General features: G+C 36.3%; 2 protein-coding genes across 4 annotated transcripts in view; both read left to right on the plus strand.

Annotated features, from left to right (window-relative positions):
• The first annotated feature begins 397 nt into the window (after nt 1–397).
• timm17a (translocase of inner mitochondrial membrane 17 homolog A (yeast)) lies at nt 398–3,777 on the plus strand. Its single transcript, XM_039674076.2, has 6 exons — nt 398–536; nt 1,144–1,243; nt 1,383–1,446; nt 2,424–2,552; nt 2,731–2,841; nt 2,945–3,777. Exons 1-6 carry the CDS (start codon nt 511–513, stop codon nt 3,013–3,015), a joined length of 501 nt encoding a protein of 166 aa, XP_039530010.1. The 5' UTR covers nt 398–510; the 3' UTR covers nt 3,016–3,777.
• A 272-nt stretch (nt 3,778–4,049) lies between these two features.
• sulf2a (sulfatase 2a) overlaps nt 4,050–18,697 on the plus strand; it is a 38,230-nt gene continuing 23,582 nt past the window's right edge. For 2 of the 3 annotated variants that reach the window (XM_039674001.2, XM_089125138.1), the window contains exons 1-2: nt 4,050–4,643; nt 11,466–11,630. The gene's annotated coding sequence lies outside the window, so the exon portion shown is untranslated. The remainder of the gene's footprint in view (nt 4,644–11,465; nt 11,631–18,697) is intronic. The other variant, XM_089125137.1, reaches the window with a different exon arrangement.

Raw genomic sequence — 18,697 nt, forward strand, 5'->3', positions numbered from 1 at the left:
TATCTCCTCCAAGGCACAATGAAGAGGCTCTACCTGACTACCTAGAGAAGACTTTTATTAGCCACTTGACAACTTTAATTTTTTTTTATTTAATTAAAGTGGGTATTGCAATATAATTTATAATTCTGATATAAAATATAATTTTGGCTTATAGCCTAAATTATATTTTTATCAGACTTCTTATACTGTCTATGAATGCAATACCCACTTGAAATTTTAAATTTAGCTGAATTCAAAAGTACTATTATAAGATACAATGTTCAATTTTGTTTTGTTCCTAGTAAAAGCAATGTGTGGGGCAAAAAGATTGGGCCTCGTAGGCGAAATTGAGCGTTCGTGGGACCTCTGCATATTATCCATAGACAGTAAAAAATACTGCCACTAGAGGGACCTCTAGCAATTCAACGATCACAAAGAAAAAGACAGCAAAGGACCCAGTAGAATAACCTTACGTCACTCACTGCAACACCACGTGTGTTGTTACGTCAGTGGGAAGAGGAAAAGAACAAAATGGAGGAGTACGCGAGGGAGCCTTGGTGAGCAAACAGTTCAAACAACTTTTTTCTTTTATACAATTCGAACATTTATATTTCTTGTTATTACAGTTAAAATGTTCTTTATTATTAATACTGTCTGATTTACTGTCAGACTGTTTGACGCTCGAATTGTAACGATATGGTCGGTTAACTGCATGTTAGTTAACACGATGTCCTTCAGTAAAGGCTTCTTGTTGTCAGTCCCTCACATGACCTTGTTCTACCGGTGATCGATTGATTTTGTTTCTACATTATTTTTTAATACTAATAATATGTATATTGTTTGGATGTTTAATCTAAACTACTACACATAATATGTAATAGGCTATAATTTCTATTAACAGTACAGTCAGTAGGATCTGTAACGTTAGATAACTAGCTATCAATACGACGTGAAAGCATACTAACAACATTAGAAATGTTTCATATTTATATAACATAACTTTTTTCCGTTTTCTTTTTCTTTTATTGGGCGACATTATGTTCTAATGATGGCACTTTGAAATAATGTCTAACCTAAAGGTCCATTAAAATAATTTGAGACAATTTTTTTAATATGTTTTATGCGCTATAGTGTTCTCATAATCATACTGTTGTTGTTTCTCAGCCCCTGGAGGATAGTGGACGACTGTGGGGGTGCTTTCACCATGGGGGCAATAGGTGGAGGGATTTTCCAGGCTGTCAAAGGCTTTAGAAACTCTCCCTCTGTGAGTAATTCTCTGTGCTGCTGATAAAGCAGTGTTGTTTTACCTAAAGTTAAGGGTTGTTGTTTTACCTAAAGTTAAGTTGTACTTTTGGGCCCAAATGTTAAAATTTCCTTGGTGTTTTTGTTTTTCATTTTTTTAGGGAATGAATCACAGAATGAGGGGTAGCTTGACCGCCATAAAGACCAGAGCTCCACAACTAGGAGGTAATGTTTAAGGGTGCAAAGGCTATTTGTCAAATGTAATCAGAGTGAGACACTATAGTTCTTTTTTTTTTTTTTTTGAATGAAGTGTCTTATGCTCAGCAAGTCTGCATTTATTTGATCGGAAGTATTAATATTGTGAGATGTTATTTTTTCAGCAGCCATTACTTCAGACTTTAGCATCACATGATCTTTCAGAAATCATTCTGATAGCTGATTTAAAAAGTTTGTTCAAATTAAAGAGCTTGTTGACCTAAAAATTTAAGTTCTTTAATAATTTCCTCACCCAGGTTTCATACCTGTAAGACTTTAATTCATCTTCGGAACACAAATAATATTTTGGAAATGCAAATATATTTTTAATAAAGTAATTTCTGTACTCCTTTGACAGTTATGCAACTATTTTGACGCTTAAAAAAGTTAATAAAGAGATTGTACAACTAATTCATATGAATTTATAGGTTTAGTCCTAATTTTCTGAAGAGACTCAATCGCTTTTTATGATGAATAGATTAAATTTAGACTTTTTTTTATTACATAAACATTGATCAGCGATCATAAACAGAAGCTCAACCGAACTTTCTTGATGCGTGACAACAAACCTCATTGGTTCTTGCGTAAGCTCAAACATGCTGCGTATCACCAGAATGAAGCTCATTGGTTCTCGCACATCAAGCAAACATGCTTGTGTTTCTGTTTATCACAACTGATGTGTGAGTAGATGAATGTTTAAATGTGATTAAAAGCCTCAATTTAAATCATTATATAATGCGATCGTGTCTCTTCAGAAAAGTCTCTTCTCTTTGGACGAAGCCACTCAATTCATATAGATTAGTTTTATAATCTCTTTATGAACTTTTTGAAGTGTCCAAGTGGTAGTTGTAGTTGGAAATTGTGTGATGTAGACAATGTAATTGGCTAATAATTCATGTATTTACTTTGAAAGATATTGCAAAATACAAATGTGTGTTTATTATTAGGAAGCTTTGCGGTTTGGGGTGGCCTCTTCTCCATGATTGATTGTGGGCTGGTGAAGGTGAGGGGTAAAGAAGACCCCTGGAACTCAATTACAAGTGGGGCCATGACAGGAGCCATTTTAGCTGCAAGAAGTAAGTCAAATCTCAAACTAATGTAGATAATGATGTGGTCACATTTATGCATGTTCTAGTTCCTTTCCAGTTTATGAATATTTCAAGTGCATTCTCTTAATATTCTTCTTTTTATATTTATTTATTTTAAGATGCCTTGTGTTTATTTGTGTGATATTAATTTCTTGACTCATCACAGATGGACCCGTGGCCATGTTTGGCTCTGCTGCAATGGGAGGTATACTACTTGCATTAATAGAAGGTGCAGGAATTCTGCTCACAAGGTTCGCCTCAGCACAATTCCCAACTGGTAAGTGTGGCAAGTCATCCGTTGAGACTGAATACAACTTTTTTTTTTAATGTAAAAATTAATAAATAAATTCAAATCAACCAACATAATCTTTTCTCTACAGGCCCACAGTTTGCAGAAGAGCCTGCTCCCATGCCTGCTTCGTCATTCGGAGACTATAGACAGTACCAATGAAAAGCCCTTTAAAACTCAAGGCCTTTTCTATTCCATGAACTGAACTGAGACACTGAAGTTACAGTGAGGACCTCATTCATCAACAGAGCATGCCATCAACCATGAATGACAGTGACAAAAAGAATATAAAGGGCAAACACTATTGTCCCTGTTATTGTGAATGCTTTTTGCTATTCTCAGCCTTGTCATTGGCCTCTATTTAAGTTGTAAGGAAATCAAACTCAGACCTGTTTTTTTTCATCCATATTTTCTGTGACCTCATTTTGTCCCTTACACAGCTGGACAGGTTTGATGAAGCTATAGGTATACTGTTTGTCATGCTAGGTTTTTCATGTGGAGCCCTAATCAGTTTGGTTGTGTGTGTGTGTGTGTGTGTGTGTGTGCATCTGTATGTGTGCGTGCAAGCATCAGAGAGTTTAATACATGCCCGTGTATTGATTGTTTGCCTTAATTTAAAATTTTCATGGGCCAATATCATAGTGGGGATTTTTATTGACCGGTTTATGCCAAACCTTCCCTTGCAAAACTTGTTCCTTCACAGTTTACTATTTGATGTAGTTATTTATTTTCTAGTACAACTTCCTAATTTTTAGATGTTATATTATATTGTACTTTATGGATTTCTCTACAGTGAATATTGGTTTAGTTCAAATGCAGCAGAGAAAAAGGTGATGAATGGACACAGTTGTCTCTTCTGTTGGATTATGAACAAATTTAGGCTGAGAAACAGTAAATAAATTAGTTATTACTCTATGAAAAGCACATATGTTTTATTAAGTGTATAATTTACCATATTATTTTAATAAGGTAATTACTTGTCTAAAATTAGACTTCCATTTCAGAGAAAGTATCCATTGAGGAAAGTATTAAAATAAGTAAGTTAGTAATATTGGCCACTAGATGGAAGTAGAGACCCATTGCATGTGTCGAGTTGAAATTTAGATTTAACTTTAAATGTGTACAAATATGCCGATACGGAGACAAAAATATGATGCATTAGTCAAATACATTGGTTGAAATTTAATTTTCCTTGAGATTTTGAAAAGAAAAGAAGAAAAACAACAACAATTGAATCAAAATTGCAAAAGCAACTTTCAGACGTCGGGTTAATATTTCATGACGTTTTTAGCGTGTTCAGACAGTTGACATAAAAATCGTGACCTGTAAATTGCTATAATCTATTCTAAATGGTTTTAGTCAAGAAAGAATATGTTTCAGTGTAGGGAGTAAATCAATGTAGAAAAATTGTGAATCATAATATTTTGTGATCAATGTATATTTATATGCTAAAAGTTAATTTTGCCAATTTTTAGATTCACTTCAAATACAGATATGGTGTATTAGTATATTAAATATGCAATGGCTGTTATTCATTGGACAAGGCTTTGAGCAATCATTTTTCCCGTGTGGAAGTTGCTCATGGCGAACAAATGGGTGGGGCTTACGTCTCGCTCGCCCTCGCTAGACGTCCAGCGAGGAGGAGTGATTATCTCATTATACCTCTATAGAGGAGGAGCTAGATGTTAATTGACTCTGCAGTACTACTTGCTTCTTCCGAAACGGTGATAAACGGGCTCGTGATTTAAAAACACAGTTGCCGTTGTTGCACACGGAGGCCGTTGGAGCGGGTACGCGGTTAAGTTCATGTCTGTTGTGGCTTGTGAGCCATTTTATGTGACGGTAATAGGTTCTTGATATAACTTATATTTATGAGTTTCGTAGGTTACACCCGTTCTTCCCTATTTTTTACATGTTGTTGGCTACTCGCCACTGGTTCAGAATTATTATTATGTTTGTATAGGCTATAAAAATAGGCCTATATAAATATTAAATATTTATAGCATTATAATGACGCAATTAGGAGCAACGTTAGTTTGGAGGGAGGTGCTAGAGTTCTGGAATGACCAATATTTTTGTTTGTTTGTTTGTTTAACACCAAGGCAGGTGTTACATTTATGGAATATATGATTTTAAAAGAGATAATATTTATTAAAATAGGGAGGTAATTATATTTTTGATTGAAGATATTGTGTTTCATGTCATTCAGTTTTCACTGGTGTCTTTTCAGCCTTGTTGGTTGATATTCTTTTTTTCTTTGACCTTTTGCCTCAGCATTCAAAAGTCCAAGGGTTTGGCTTGACTTTTGCAATTCGGTTTTATTTTCGCTGTTAACCTTCTCATTCAGTAAAAGCATGCATGTCTCTCATAAAAAGCCCTGGTGCTTCACTCCACACTGCTTCGTCCTGCTTGCACGTTTGTTTGGAGAGCAACAACCGAAGGAAGGTCAACTTGTGGTACAAACAACTCATTAATAATTTAAGGCAGTGAACATGACTGGTTGCTAATTCCTAAAAAGTGCTGTGATTATTAATTCAGGGCTTTTGAAGGCACTGTGGGAGCGTAGCATTCTTGATTGTATACAAGAGCAGTGAACAAGCTCTGGCCAGGCACTCAAGATGTTTGGTGAAAGACTCCAAATCTTTCTCTGTTGCTGAAGATGTGGTGTGTCTGAATGAGAAATAGGGGATGCATGTGGAATTTTAAATTATAAGTAAATGCTTAGAGAATGATGTGTAGATGCTAATGCAACAATCCTAGTCTATTCGACTGTGATAATCATTGCAAAATAAAAGGCAATCAAAGTGACTTTAAATTAGATGTTCTCTCACTTGAGGCCTTAAGCTTTACTGGCAGATACACACTAACTAGCTCTTGTTATTTCCTGACCTGCATATCACTGTTTTAAACTGAATTAAGTGGTTCTGTACTATAAATTAAGAGAACCGTTACTGCCCCTTGACTATTGTAAAAAAAAAAAAAAAAAGTTTTCAGTCTAGTTTTGAAGGATATATTATAATAGCGTTCTGTGTCTCTTTAATTACTATTTTCTGATTCAGTAACCTATGTGTAGTTTAATTGACAGCCTTTGTAACTTTTCTTCTATAATAATAATGGTAGTATTAAAACTAAAATGAGGAAATATTATAATTTGGTGTTTGTGTACAATTTGTACACAAACAATTGTACAAAAAAAGTGTAACAAAGTCCCAAAAATGCTGTCATTACCACCATGCCAATAATTTCACAGAACAATTCAGTTTTTTTCGAAAAACATATAACTAAACTAAACATATAACTAAATATATTAAGTTATGCTATTTGCATTCAGAAACATGTAACTTCCTCCTGAAGACCTCCAAAGTGATGCATCATCCATATATAATTTTTGCCCATTAATAATAATCAGAAACATCAGGTGTCTAATTCTTTAATTGTTCTTCTATAGATTGTGTCGTCTAGCTTCTATTTTTAGACGCTAACAGTGAAACTTTGACATTTCTGAACTGCTCAATTTTAACCAGCGAATGGCATCAATCTGCCCTTTAAATATTCTTCCTGTTTTCATCACTCTTCTGTTCTGTCCTTCACTTATGCTGGGGAGAATTACAGATCATTTCTACAGTATGAATGCGAAGCTTGCAGGCGATTGAATGGAATAAATGGCAGTTCATAACTGTCATATTAACTATTTATGTGAGTAATCAGAGTCTGTCTTGTGAACAGTGGCAAGCGGAATAAATAAATACGACGGAATACATTAGACATGACAGCATGATGTACAATAGACATTATCACGGTTGTTGTTAATGACCCTCAGATGTTTGGTGGAATGCTGTGCATTTAATGAGGTCTTGGTATGCAGTGCACTACTCTAGTCTTCTGTAACACAACTTTTGAAAGTTACTGCATTCACTTCTGTGTCATGCAGGCTTGCAGGAATTTTGCCTTTTAAATTACGAATAAAAAAAGGAATATTCCGGGTCAAATCAAATTAAACTTAATTGACAAATTTTGTAACCATGTTGATTAGAAGAAATACATTTGGCTTCTTTTTTTAAAGCAAAATTCAAGGTTACAATGAGTCCCTTGTAATGGAAGTGAATTGGGACATTTTTTGGAGGCTTTAAAAGAGGAAATTTGATGTTTTACAACAGCACATTCATTTTTTCAAAATATATGTAGTTTTGCTGTCAAAAGCAGATAGTTTTTATTAAGATTTATTTTTTCTCTCCTAAAATCATGGTAACGTGAATATTGTCTTGTTATACTATTGAGTATTTTTACGTTTATGCATCAGCCCCATTCATTTCCAGTCTAACTGTATATTTTTTTTCTTTGTTTTAAAGAAAAAAAAGTATATTCTCGATTATGTCTTATACTGAACCCTGGATTATTCCTTTAAATTTAATTGGGTTAACCTTAAATCAAGACGAGTTTACTGCTATTCTATAACATCAAGCCATAAGAGGAACGCACGAGTAGCAGTAAATCCGCATGCCACTCAAGCGTCTATGTTGTCTCTCAATATTTAAGACACCACCATTCAAATCCATTGTAACGACGAGCTCCTTTCCTAAGGTAGCCATGGTGATCACAAGGGCATCGACCGATTGATAGAGATGCTCTTTGAGCCGTCAGGAATAAAAGAGGAGCAGTTTTGAAGAGGCAATGTGGGGTGATGGAGGAGGGATTCAGGCCTGAACAAAATAAAATGCCCATAGAGAAAGGACTGCTTTCAGAGGTAGAGAGGGGTTGGTCTAATTTGCACAAAGTCTTCTCTTTCTCAAACCGGAGCTGACAGCAGACGTTTTTATCAGAGAGGAACAACTTGCATAGAGAAACGCATTCATTTCAATGTGGAGTCCTTGCCAGGCACAATGGCCCAGCAGGATGCAACATAGCCGTCCTTTTTGGAAAATCAGAGTAAACATTATTCCGCCTTATTTATTTGCCTTAGCAAACAATGTGCCCACGGGAACTAAACGTGGCTTTTAGATGTAGGCCAATTGTTCAAAATACAGGTGGAACTGTTTTTGTCCATGTTTTTCCATACAAGTTTTGTATTGGCATACTTTGGTATACATTGTCGTTTACTACCAGTAAACGTATACTAAGTTAAGTACACACCTACTTGTTTTTTTTATTACTATTTTTGAGTTCTGGGGCTGCTCTTCCTACTTGTCATGTGTGAGTGAAATATTTTTGTTATTTTAGCCAAGCTGGTAGTGTACATTTTTGTGTGAATTGAATTCTGGTTATTGAGGACTGCTTTGGAAAAGAGTTAAACTAAATGTGTCCTCATGAGAATGGCATCAGTGACACTTGTTCACCATCTCCATCTCCATGCTGAGACGGGCCAAAATCTCACAGGATCTGAATCCACACGTCATTCCTCCTGGGAGAACATGCATTAATAAATCATGTCTTTCCATTTAGTGGTGAGATGTGTGTGTGTGTGCACATCATCTCATTAGAGCAACATTGTTCCAGTTGCTCATCAGTGACTATTGAGATTACAGTTTGGACATTCATTTGGACTGATTCAAATTGAAGTAAACGTATCGGAATATCTTTTTTTTTCTGGTCAAAAGAACTATTACAAAAAAGATTGAAGAGCAGTTAGCAGTATCATTGATGCTTGATCAAAATGGAGGCCTAGGAAAACACACATTCATGACTGAATCAAATGTCGTTTTGTCAGTTTGATGGAAATTTTCCCATAAAATTGAGAGAAAACTTTAGTTTGACTGTGATGGTTTCATTTTCATTAGAGATGCTGCCTGCAGCTCCTGAGATATACAGTGGAAGGGGGTAGATGAGTGATTAGATGTCCTCTTCCTCTGATCGTTTGTGCCTCTTTGCAAATAAATAACCTGCGAACACAAATAAACAGAGGCATCCATCATGTGAGCGTTCCAAAGACAGTGACTGATTTCTCTGCGAGGCTCCTGAGGGAGCAGGATACGTGACACTGGCACTTTCATTGTGAGAAATGACAGCTGCCAGTGAACCAATATGCACGTGGGTGACATTACTGAGATGTAACGCCTGCACTGGATGGGTGAGCAGTCAAGTTTGTTGTTTCTATTGGTGTTTTGTTTATCCTTTGATGTAACGTGACTCTGATGAACAGCATGATTTGGTGTTTCTTTTTCAAAACGTGTTTAGGAATTGACATGGGCTTAAAATTGAGTTTGTAGCGAACAGACGAGATGTTTTCTTTCTTTGTGCTGCAGCTGAAGACACAATGTTGGGTGGTTACCAGGGCATTGCTATACAGTTGCTAAGGTGTTCTTTATTCTGTTATGTATTTGGCAAAGTGTTATTATGGGTGGCTGCTTGGGGGTTTTGTAAGCCCGAAGTTGGAAAAACTAAAATTAAGTTAATCATATACATCAAACATTGAGGAGCCTACTAAACATTTTAGTTGCTCATAACTTGATGTTAAGCTAATTCTTACATTTAACATAATTTTCACATAATCTCAACTTAAATATTTATAGCAGTGGGGAAAAAAAACTTGGTTAATTTAGTAAATGCTAACTTGCTAACTGGTAACACAATGCAGCATAGCATAGCAATTGCTGAATGAGTACGGTAATATAGAACGTAATATAGAACTGTTGTCAAACCAAGCCCATGCGCTGCGCTTCAGTCGTCACTGGTAACACCCCCCCCCAGTCAAAATTAGCATAGCACAGCATTAAACGCTAAATCTCCTTAATATTGCACAAAAAACACAATTTTAGCATTTGATCTCCCTTTCGATTCGAGTGTCATGGCAAAGCATGGGACTCCCAGCCCAGTTTCAATTCAATTTGAGTTTGTCTAAATTAAAAGAAACTAGTTCATAAAACTCAAAGTAATGAAACAATTCAGATGAATTAAAATATGTCTGTCATTTGTTTAATTTAAGTTTACCCTACTCAAACAAATTAATTATTTTGAGCATTAGTGTTTACAGTGCAGTCGGGTTCCGGAAGTAAAAATCCCATTTAATTTTCTCCAATTTAGGGGAATTGATTGTTAAAGGGACACTCCACTTTTTTTTTGGAAATATAGGCTCATTTTACAACTCCCCCAGAGTTAAACAGTTGAGAGTTTTACCATTTTCAAATCCAATTAGCTGATTTTCTGATATTTAGAAGAACATCAGTAACCGAAGTCAATGAGACCAGAAACTGTATGGTTACTGATATTCTTCTAAATATCAGAAAATCGGCTGAATGGATTCAAAAACAGTAAAACTCAATTCTGGAGGAGTTTTAAAATGAGCCTATTTCCAAAAAAAAGTGGAGTATCCCTTTAACGATATCGGGTTTAAACGGGATATCGGGTCACTTTATTTTCACTTCTTGTGAAACAGCAAAGTTCCAGGTCAAACACTCCATCCATGATTTGCCAAAAACAACAAAAAAAAAAAAAAATCTCGTATTTGTATATTTATCCAGTTATTTGTCAGTTGTATATTTCTCCATAATTTTGATTCAATTATAATGTCATTCACAATGCTGATTGTATTCTTTTCCTCAATAATGCCATTAAGTATAGTCTTGTCTGATCAATGAAATTTTGTAATGTTGAGAAATCACCTCAGCTATTTGGTTTTGTTCTTATAATAACTCTTAAACGACTTTTAAAAAATCCCTATGGGAGAAATTAATGAGAAAAATAAACAGTGGGTGGGCACTTTTGCACTCTTGCTTTCTTACAGGTCCAAATAAAAAGGGCTCAGTCCATATCTCACACATTACAGTTCCAAAATATGACCCCTTCATTGCATTTTTGGCAATTTGTTCAATCATCCAACGAGATTAGAAAAATAACATTATATATTCTTAATGTCTATACACAGTTTGTTGTTCTAGTTTACTTGGCTACTGCAAATGCTGACTCCTTAAGTTGAAAAATGCAATTTAATATAGATAAATTTTACATTTCAATAATTACATTATTCATTTAATTACCCTCCGAAATTCATCTGTATGCATCTGATTGCGTTCCATACTTTTTTGGGGGGGTTGTGTCTTGAAGCACTTAACTTTGCAGTTTGTCTGTGCCCTTGTTAACAGCCCTCTGCTCTGCAGTGCTTCTGATAGTTGCCAGCCTAATAAATACTCTCTCTGTAGTCTGTACCCAGCGATCCATTCCCCTGCCCTCCTGCTCCAAGATTGATCCCTTATCCCCACCCCTTCTTTTCTCTCCCCGCTGCCAGACCCGCAGCTTTAGAACCCATGTGAATAGGTGAAGCTCTGAGGCTCCAACAGATGGCCAGAGCTGCCCTGATTCAGTCACACTGCTGCCGGATGAATACCGGCTCAGAGAGCCCAGGAAAAGTGGGGAAAAACAGAGTTTGTGGCGAGCAAAAGAGAGATAGAGAGAGTGATAGTTTCCCCCATGTGTGTGGGAGAATAAGGAAAAAACAGGGACGTGTTAATATGCATGAGGGAAAGAGTAACTGTGTGAGAGAGGGAAAGAGAGACAATAAGAGAGGGGAGTGCACGATATTGAATTGTAGATTAAGGGACTTCTTTCCCTCCCGCCCTCCTTTATTTATCTGCTATGGAACCACGCCTCCTTTCTTTCACCTCTCTGTGTGTCTATATCAGGGGACCGGCTATGAGAGAGCCCACTTGTACAGCTGGCAGAGGGGGAGTCGAGTCAGAGGTGGTCTGGCGAGGACCGAACAGGTGACGGATCATTATACCCCCGAGTTAACATCTCCTGTTGTTTCGCTGTTCCTCAGGAAGAATTTGGAGGTGGGCATCAGTGAGGTACGTGCCTTTGTCCCCAATTACTGCTTGTTAGATTTGATGCCAGTAATGGATGCACAGGTATATTTCTCTATTGTTAAAGCGAATTATAATTGGATACTCTTTACAGATTGTTATATGTAAATTTCTGCATTGCATGAACCTCAATTGTATGTATATCTGTATGTGTATTTTTTTCATAAATCGAGGTCTTATAAAGCCCAAATCATTGCTTTTGAGAGGTTCAGAAAGTTGTATTTTTTTCCCATTTATTAAACCTTTTTAGCTTTGTTTCTTCTAGTCTTTTCAGACTCTTCATGGTGGTGTCACCATAGTTTTTCGTATCTCTCAAATATTTGTCCCTCATACTCGCATTCCAACTTGAAACGATTCTTACAACGTCTGTGTCTGTGTTTGTGTGTGATTTTGGCCCTTTTAAGGACTTTAACAAGAGTCTGTCGTCACCCCTGTAAATTGCTACATGACTCATTCTGCATTTTTGATGATGAGGAGCTGCTGGGTCAAGTGGGTCTCTGGAAGCAAGTGGGATTCGCTGGGTGAAAGTATGCATCAGTGAGCTTGCGCTTGTGTTTGCTGTGTGAGGCTATGAGGTAATGACAAAGGTGATGGGGGCTGAGAGATATATGCCTTAGTCATACATTATTTACTGTGCAATGTCTCCGCTCAGCCCCAAAACAACTGGCCTCCTTTTCCTCTTCTGTCATCTGAACCAGAGCTGTAGACCAGGTCCTATGACGTTTAGTGCATCAGACCTGTACAAATGACATCACATGGTCAATGTCACAAATTTGCTTCTTTGATTTGATTAGTGACCTAGAAATATTGCAGAATCTGAAATATTTCTTGTTCAGTTTACGCGTTTGTATCGATTTTGAATCTAAGAATTGGTGGTCTCAGGCTTTTTGGACCCCAGTGTATACACACTTCCAATGCATACAGTACACTTTCTTTTTTCAAAGATTTCTTAAAGTAGTTCAGCCGTAACTTTAGAGCAGAGTGAAACTGCTCATTTGGGACCTCCGTCTGACAGCACAAAAAAAAAGAAGGAATTTGATCTCAATTTTCTAATTCCTGAGTGGGAGCTATTTAGGGTTCATTTGCATATGTACGTCCAGGCCTCAATAGGGTTCTCTTATATCCTGTGATGATTTTATCTAATTTACAAGCTGGAAACCTATTTTTGCATTCCGTTGTCTACTGTAATCGACATATTGTTTTGTCTACTGTAATCGACATATTGACATATTGGAGAAAGTCCACATAACAGATTTATGTTTAAAAGTATTTTCGCTGATTTTATGCAAAGTTCAACCCAGTGTTGGGATTTACATTTCAAATATAAATCTAACCATGAAGTCCCAACCCCTGACCGAACCACGGTTGAATCTAACCGTGATTGTAAAATGACTCAAATAATTTTTTCTTGATTGCTCAAAAAATATAATGGCCAAAATGCTGAAATCATTTCAGACTTGTATGTTTTCATGTGACCCAAGTCATACAAATATCTTATGAGTTCAACATAAATTGTCATAAGTGTGCTAGCAATGTTTAAACTTGAAATTGACAGACTGGATCTTTATCTTTTCAAATTGACAAAGAAAATCAGTTAGAAATCGTGGACTCTTCTCAAGTTTAAATCACTGAATTGCTGAGAAGTTGACTTTGATTAGCACCTTTTAATCACTAGATAAAGTTAATTGGCTTTTCATTTGAGAAGGTTTGATACTAAACTGCAAACTGAACCGTGTCGGATGTTGTGGTCAGATAAGCTTAGGAGATGTGCAAGATTTCAATACAATGATGAAAATCTGAGAACAAGGTTGTGCATATTATGAATCTATTTGCTTTTTATCTAAAAAATCTGGCAAAATTAGATGGGATGTTTATCCCATCCGAGTGATTTTTATCAAAGAGCCTGGACACGAGACAAATCTGAACGAGCCCAGAGCATGCCTATGTGAGACACAAGATCTCATTTTCATGAGCTGCAGAGAGCAAAACAAGTCCTGATATGAATCTAAAGTATAATTTGAGCCCGATGCCCACCATCTTAAATGTTAATGCTGACTGGAAGTCTTTGATGAGTGATTTGAAGTACAGCACCTCTGGCGGTGCCCTCTGAGGCAAAGAGTGATGTGAATGCATTATAACAGAGCTGTGCCAAGATACGGCAGGTGTCCAGCGGAGATCTGTAATTACATCCTGCCAAGAACATGGAGAGCATCAATCTTAGATCAGAATCCGAATTTGTAATCAAAAGGCTTTTTTTCTCTTTAATTTAGTCAAGATCAAATGCATTTTTTACCTTAATCAAATAAATGGTGACTGTTTACACTGGCAATAAGGCATTGCTGTTTGAATACTCATCACTCAGGCACTGTAAACTTCTCTTCCATCAGCCATGAACATTCAATACTAGAATCCATCTCTCGTCTCATATAACATTAACATCTGTCACAACAACCGTAATTGGACCACTGATGCTCAGATGAGTATATTGGATAGGCCTTTAGAGTTTCGATTTCAGTTTTGCCCTGTACATTTACATTTTAAAGAGAGGGTTCACCCAAAAATGAAAAGAAATTGGGTCATCATTTACTCACTCTCATGTCGCTTAAAACCTATATGACTTTCTATATTCTGCGGAACGCAAAAGAGTTTGTAAAGTACTGTTTTTGTCTATAGATTGTCGGGACTTTCACTGGATAGACAACCACAGACATTTAAAAAAAAATATATATATACATTTTAAATTAACTATCCTTTTAAGGCATTTAGCAGATGTCATTATCCGGAAAGTCTCTGAAAAGTCAGTTGTCATCACAAATAAGACCATTTTGATCAACAAATGGCAAGAAAACACACCAGGCTAATGAAGATTTAAGTGTGAATTTTAGCAGGAATAGGGAAGGAGTTGAGGGAACATAATAGCGGTGTGATGTGAAAGTGCTTGGGTTTAATAGGGGGTCTGCGGCATTCGGGATGAGCTGCACAGGTTTGATTTCATACCCTGGCAGACAATTGTAACAGTCATTGGGACAAATGGTGAACTGCACAAAGGAAATTACAGTGACTTAACAGTGATCTGAAGCACTTCTGGCCAAACAGAGAATCTATATATGTGAATTTAGAGGGTCTACTAAGTGATTTGATCAATATTCATTGAGCTTTGGCAAACATTGTTCATATATTTTACATGTAAAGATTTGTCTTTTTGCTCATTTTTAAAATTGTTTTTTTTTTTTTTTGCCTTATACTTGCCCTCAGGGTTTTCCAAACTGAGTTATGGGTTCTTGCTCAGACTTCAGCTCACATCTACCGATTACTCTCTCTGGCTTTCTCTCGCTCACCGTATCTATCTCTTGCTCCCTCAGGAGCTCAGCAGGCTTTGTGGCTTCTTATTAATTTTTACGGAATTATATATTTCCGAAATTGGATTTTCCCAACTCACTAAAAAAAGTAGATTAGCTGGCTACTCTCACATGCACCAGACTTTTTGTGGCCTGAAACTTGAATGTTTGAGTATGGACAGTTAGTTTGGATGGCAGGTTTATCTGTATTCCAGTAGGGTTTTTTTTCTTCTCTAGTAGACTTTAGTCTTTGATATTGTTGTGGTTGTCTTATTCATTAAATTGTCATTTTAGATTAACACTATGGGTCCTGTCATACACCCTATGAATGCACCAAGTGCAAGTGTTTTTTGCTAGTTTCAGCCCGACACGGTTATCATTTTCACGTCCTGCGCCATGTTGTTTAACAAGCAAATGCATTTGCGCAGCAGCACACAAACATGCCAAATATTACAAATTAAATGATTACAATTTAAAATATTATTATTGTGTGTACAGAAAGATATGGTGGAATCTGGCTGGTCCCGGAGATGGTCTACTTGCTCGCTTTAACCTCGCATGATCCGTTTCCTCTCTGGAGATGCTTTCAGTTTTTACGCTTGCAAATTCCGCCATGTAAATAGCAAATTCATCATGGCGTGAGAGATGTCATGGTAAATGGAATTTGGAGATGAGACTCTGGTTGTTGTTTTTTTTGTTTTTTTTGCACTTTACGCCTAAAACACACCCATTACTCATTAAGAGAATAGGGACAACCCTTTTAGACCATGCACCGAGTGCACCGACCATTTTTTCCTGTCGTTAAACTAACAAAAGTCGATTCGGACACGCACTAAGTGTGCTTGCGCTCTGTGCTTTAGACCATGCTCTTAGATCGTTAAAATAGGGCCCCTTGTCTTTAGGGGTGAATGAGGATAAAACAAAAGTGTTGCATGTAATAAGGGATGTTTTGCATTACACACTGCACTGTTATTGTTTTTTATTTGCTCCTTTTTCTTGCAGTTATTTTACTGTGTTAATTCTAAAATGTATTACAGTAAAAATAAATTATTTTAATTTCTAAAACTAATTTGAACTGTGAATTCTGGATAGGATTAAATCTATACCAGCCTTTATTGTTTATGAAATATTATATTATTTCTGTTCTGTAACATATAACAATGTTATGTATAATGTACATTGCAAATTCAAGTCAGTTTTTAATTTGTATAAAATCCTGGCAAAATAAAAATCTGTGGGCTAACTCAATAACTCACTAACTCTAGGGAGCTCTTTTTTGGGCACACGTCGAGATGTTAATTTGATGAATGAGAGGCTGCTGGAATCGATTGAGAGAGATCTGGACCACCAGACAGAATCAAACAAACGTGGCCTGAGAGCCAGTCTGTACCAGAACTGAAAGCACAGAGAAAACTTCCATTACAGTGACCACATATTTCTCATAAATTAGAACTAATGAGATGGTGATGTGCACATTAATGACATTTATACATTAAACTTGTTTTGGTCCTTTCCCCCAGTTTTTATAATGAGACCGATATTTGTATTTCACTGCTATAAATATATAAGTATTCTTTTATTAAAATATTTATATAATTTAAATGTAATTTTTTTTATTATTTTAATTATTTCTATTCGGCTGATATGGAGAGTTGAATTTATCAAGATATCATCATTGGAGATGTGTGTGGGACAGTGTGTAGGTGGAGTGATGACTGCGAGTGTCCGCTGCATGTTAAGTGTGAATTATGATAAATGTCAAATGTGAAAATTCATATCTGATGGAAGCGTTTACTTGAAATGAGCCATATTGGATGACTGATTAATAAAAGACCCACATACATTTCAGATGTTAAGTAATAGTCTGTGCCAGACACATGTTAAAGCAATCAAGTTGATCAGAGTTCAATCATTGGGCCAGTGTTTCGCGAACGTAAATTTAATACAAGGCCAAAATATACAGAATGCACTGTCAAGTAGAGTAATTTGCTCCCAACAGTGGTATTGCTTTTACTTAAACCAGTGTTGAGAAAAGAAAGATACTTTGAAAAGTAATGCGTAGCAATATTGCATTACTTCCTAAAAAAGTAACTTGTGTTACTTAATTACTTTTTAGTGAAAGTAATGGGTTATGTTACTTTTGTGTAATTTTTTTTAACCTGGACTGGGGATGCTTGCTTTTTTTTTTTTATTATTATTTTTTTTTATGATCAACTTTTTTTGTCTTTAAATATAAGAAAATACAACACATTCAAACAGACAGACAGACAGGGAAAAGGGGGAAGAAGATACATGTTATCAATAATTTAGCAATCTGAAAAAAAATTGAAAAGAAATTTAAGGGTTTATATGTTCTTTATATAATCCAATATGTTGGAAATAAAAAACATTGCCATGCATCAATGGTACTAGGTTTAGTGCTGTTGTACATTCACAAGTCACTATTCTGAGGAGGCTATGAATCCAATATGTTTTTGCACATATGTGCGGAGTAATCCAGTTCTGTATTATTGTTTTCTTTGCAGCTGTAAAACCAGCAAACATCATTCTCTTTTGTAATGAATTTATACAAGAGTCAGAATCATCATTGAGAAGATGTAAAGCTGGATTGTGTTTGTTTGTTATGGGTCATTGAAAGTCAACTGTAAAGACGTGAGATTAAGATTGAATACATAAAGTATATTTGTGTTATTTAATATTTTAATTATTGCAGGTTTGCATAATATCCACTGTTTTTATTCATTTTGAGGAACACTCAAGTGAGATGAGTAAATGCATGCTTAATTTAGTCTAGAACTATAACAACCATCATGATTACACAGCAGCACGCACAACTTCCTACACCTTTACTTCTGATTTGTACCCAGCAGGAGAGCTGTCAATCAATAAATGGCAAAACTAAGTAACTTATTTGAAAAAGTAGGCCTACTTAAAATGTTAAACATCACTTTGTTGTAAATTGAAAAGTAATGCTCTATACTAGTGATTAGGTAACTCGAATTAATTGTAATGCGTAACCCTCAACACTTAATCTACTCTGATAGCAGAAAACATTCAATATAGTTCAGCAAGGAGTGTCCTATGTGTTTGTATGAGAAAGTGCATACTGTTTAGAACTCCATCCTCCCTTATGCATCTCTCCTTAGTGTTACATTCATTATAATTGTTTGTGGGTGGCAGCGTGGTTAAACCTGATTCGGGACTGAATTGTTGCCTAGTTTCTGCACAGCCCCAGAACAGAAATAGAACAGGGCCTATTAGTTTTTATCTCGCCATGTATCCTGCAGTGAGTCGAACAAACAGCCCATTACACAGTTAGCTGTGCACTGAGTAATGATGCACAGCCTTCATAAGAACCCACGTTCAGGAGCATCTCTGCCCATCATACTATTTTGAGTCCTCATTTATATTAAATTGCTGGCTAATAGCCACCTATTGGCAGTGGGAGACAGGGAAAATCAGTAGCTCAGGATTTTGTGATCTCATGTCTTTGTGAGTGTGTGAAGTAATGCAGTTTTCATGAGAGACCCGCCCTCTGGAAATAATCAAGACCAAACCAAGGACTAATGCGTTTTCAGTCCTGTACATAATTACATCAGCATCTGTGGTGTTGAGGTGGAGCATTGACAGATCACTCCCTTGAGATTTACCGCATGCTAATGAATTGTAAGAATGGAAAGGACCTGTCCATCAGTAGGGCTGAATTTGAGGCTT

This window comes from Pimephales promelas, chromosome 21, assembly GCF_988280905.1.
Source record: "Pimephales promelas chromosome 21, fPimPro1.hap1.1, whole genome shotgun sequence".
Classification (NCBI taxonomy): Eukaryota; Metazoa; Chordata; class Actinopteri; order Cypriniformes; family Leuciscidae; genus Pimephales; species Pimephales promelas.

Excerpts from the sequence above, each read along its gene's own strand:
- timm17a (XM_039674076.2), top strand. The coding sequence starts at position 511 with ATGGAGGAGTACGCGAGGGAGCCTTG. Across the intron at positions 1,447-2,423 it reads CAGAGCTCCACAACTAGGAG|GAAGCTTTGCGGTTTGGGGT; the intron begins GTAATGTTTAAG and ends GTTTATTATTAG. Across the intron at positions 2,553-2,730 it reads AGCCATTTTAGCTGCAAGAA|ATGGACCCGTGGCCATGTTT; the intron begins GTAAGTCAAATC and ends GACTCATCACAG.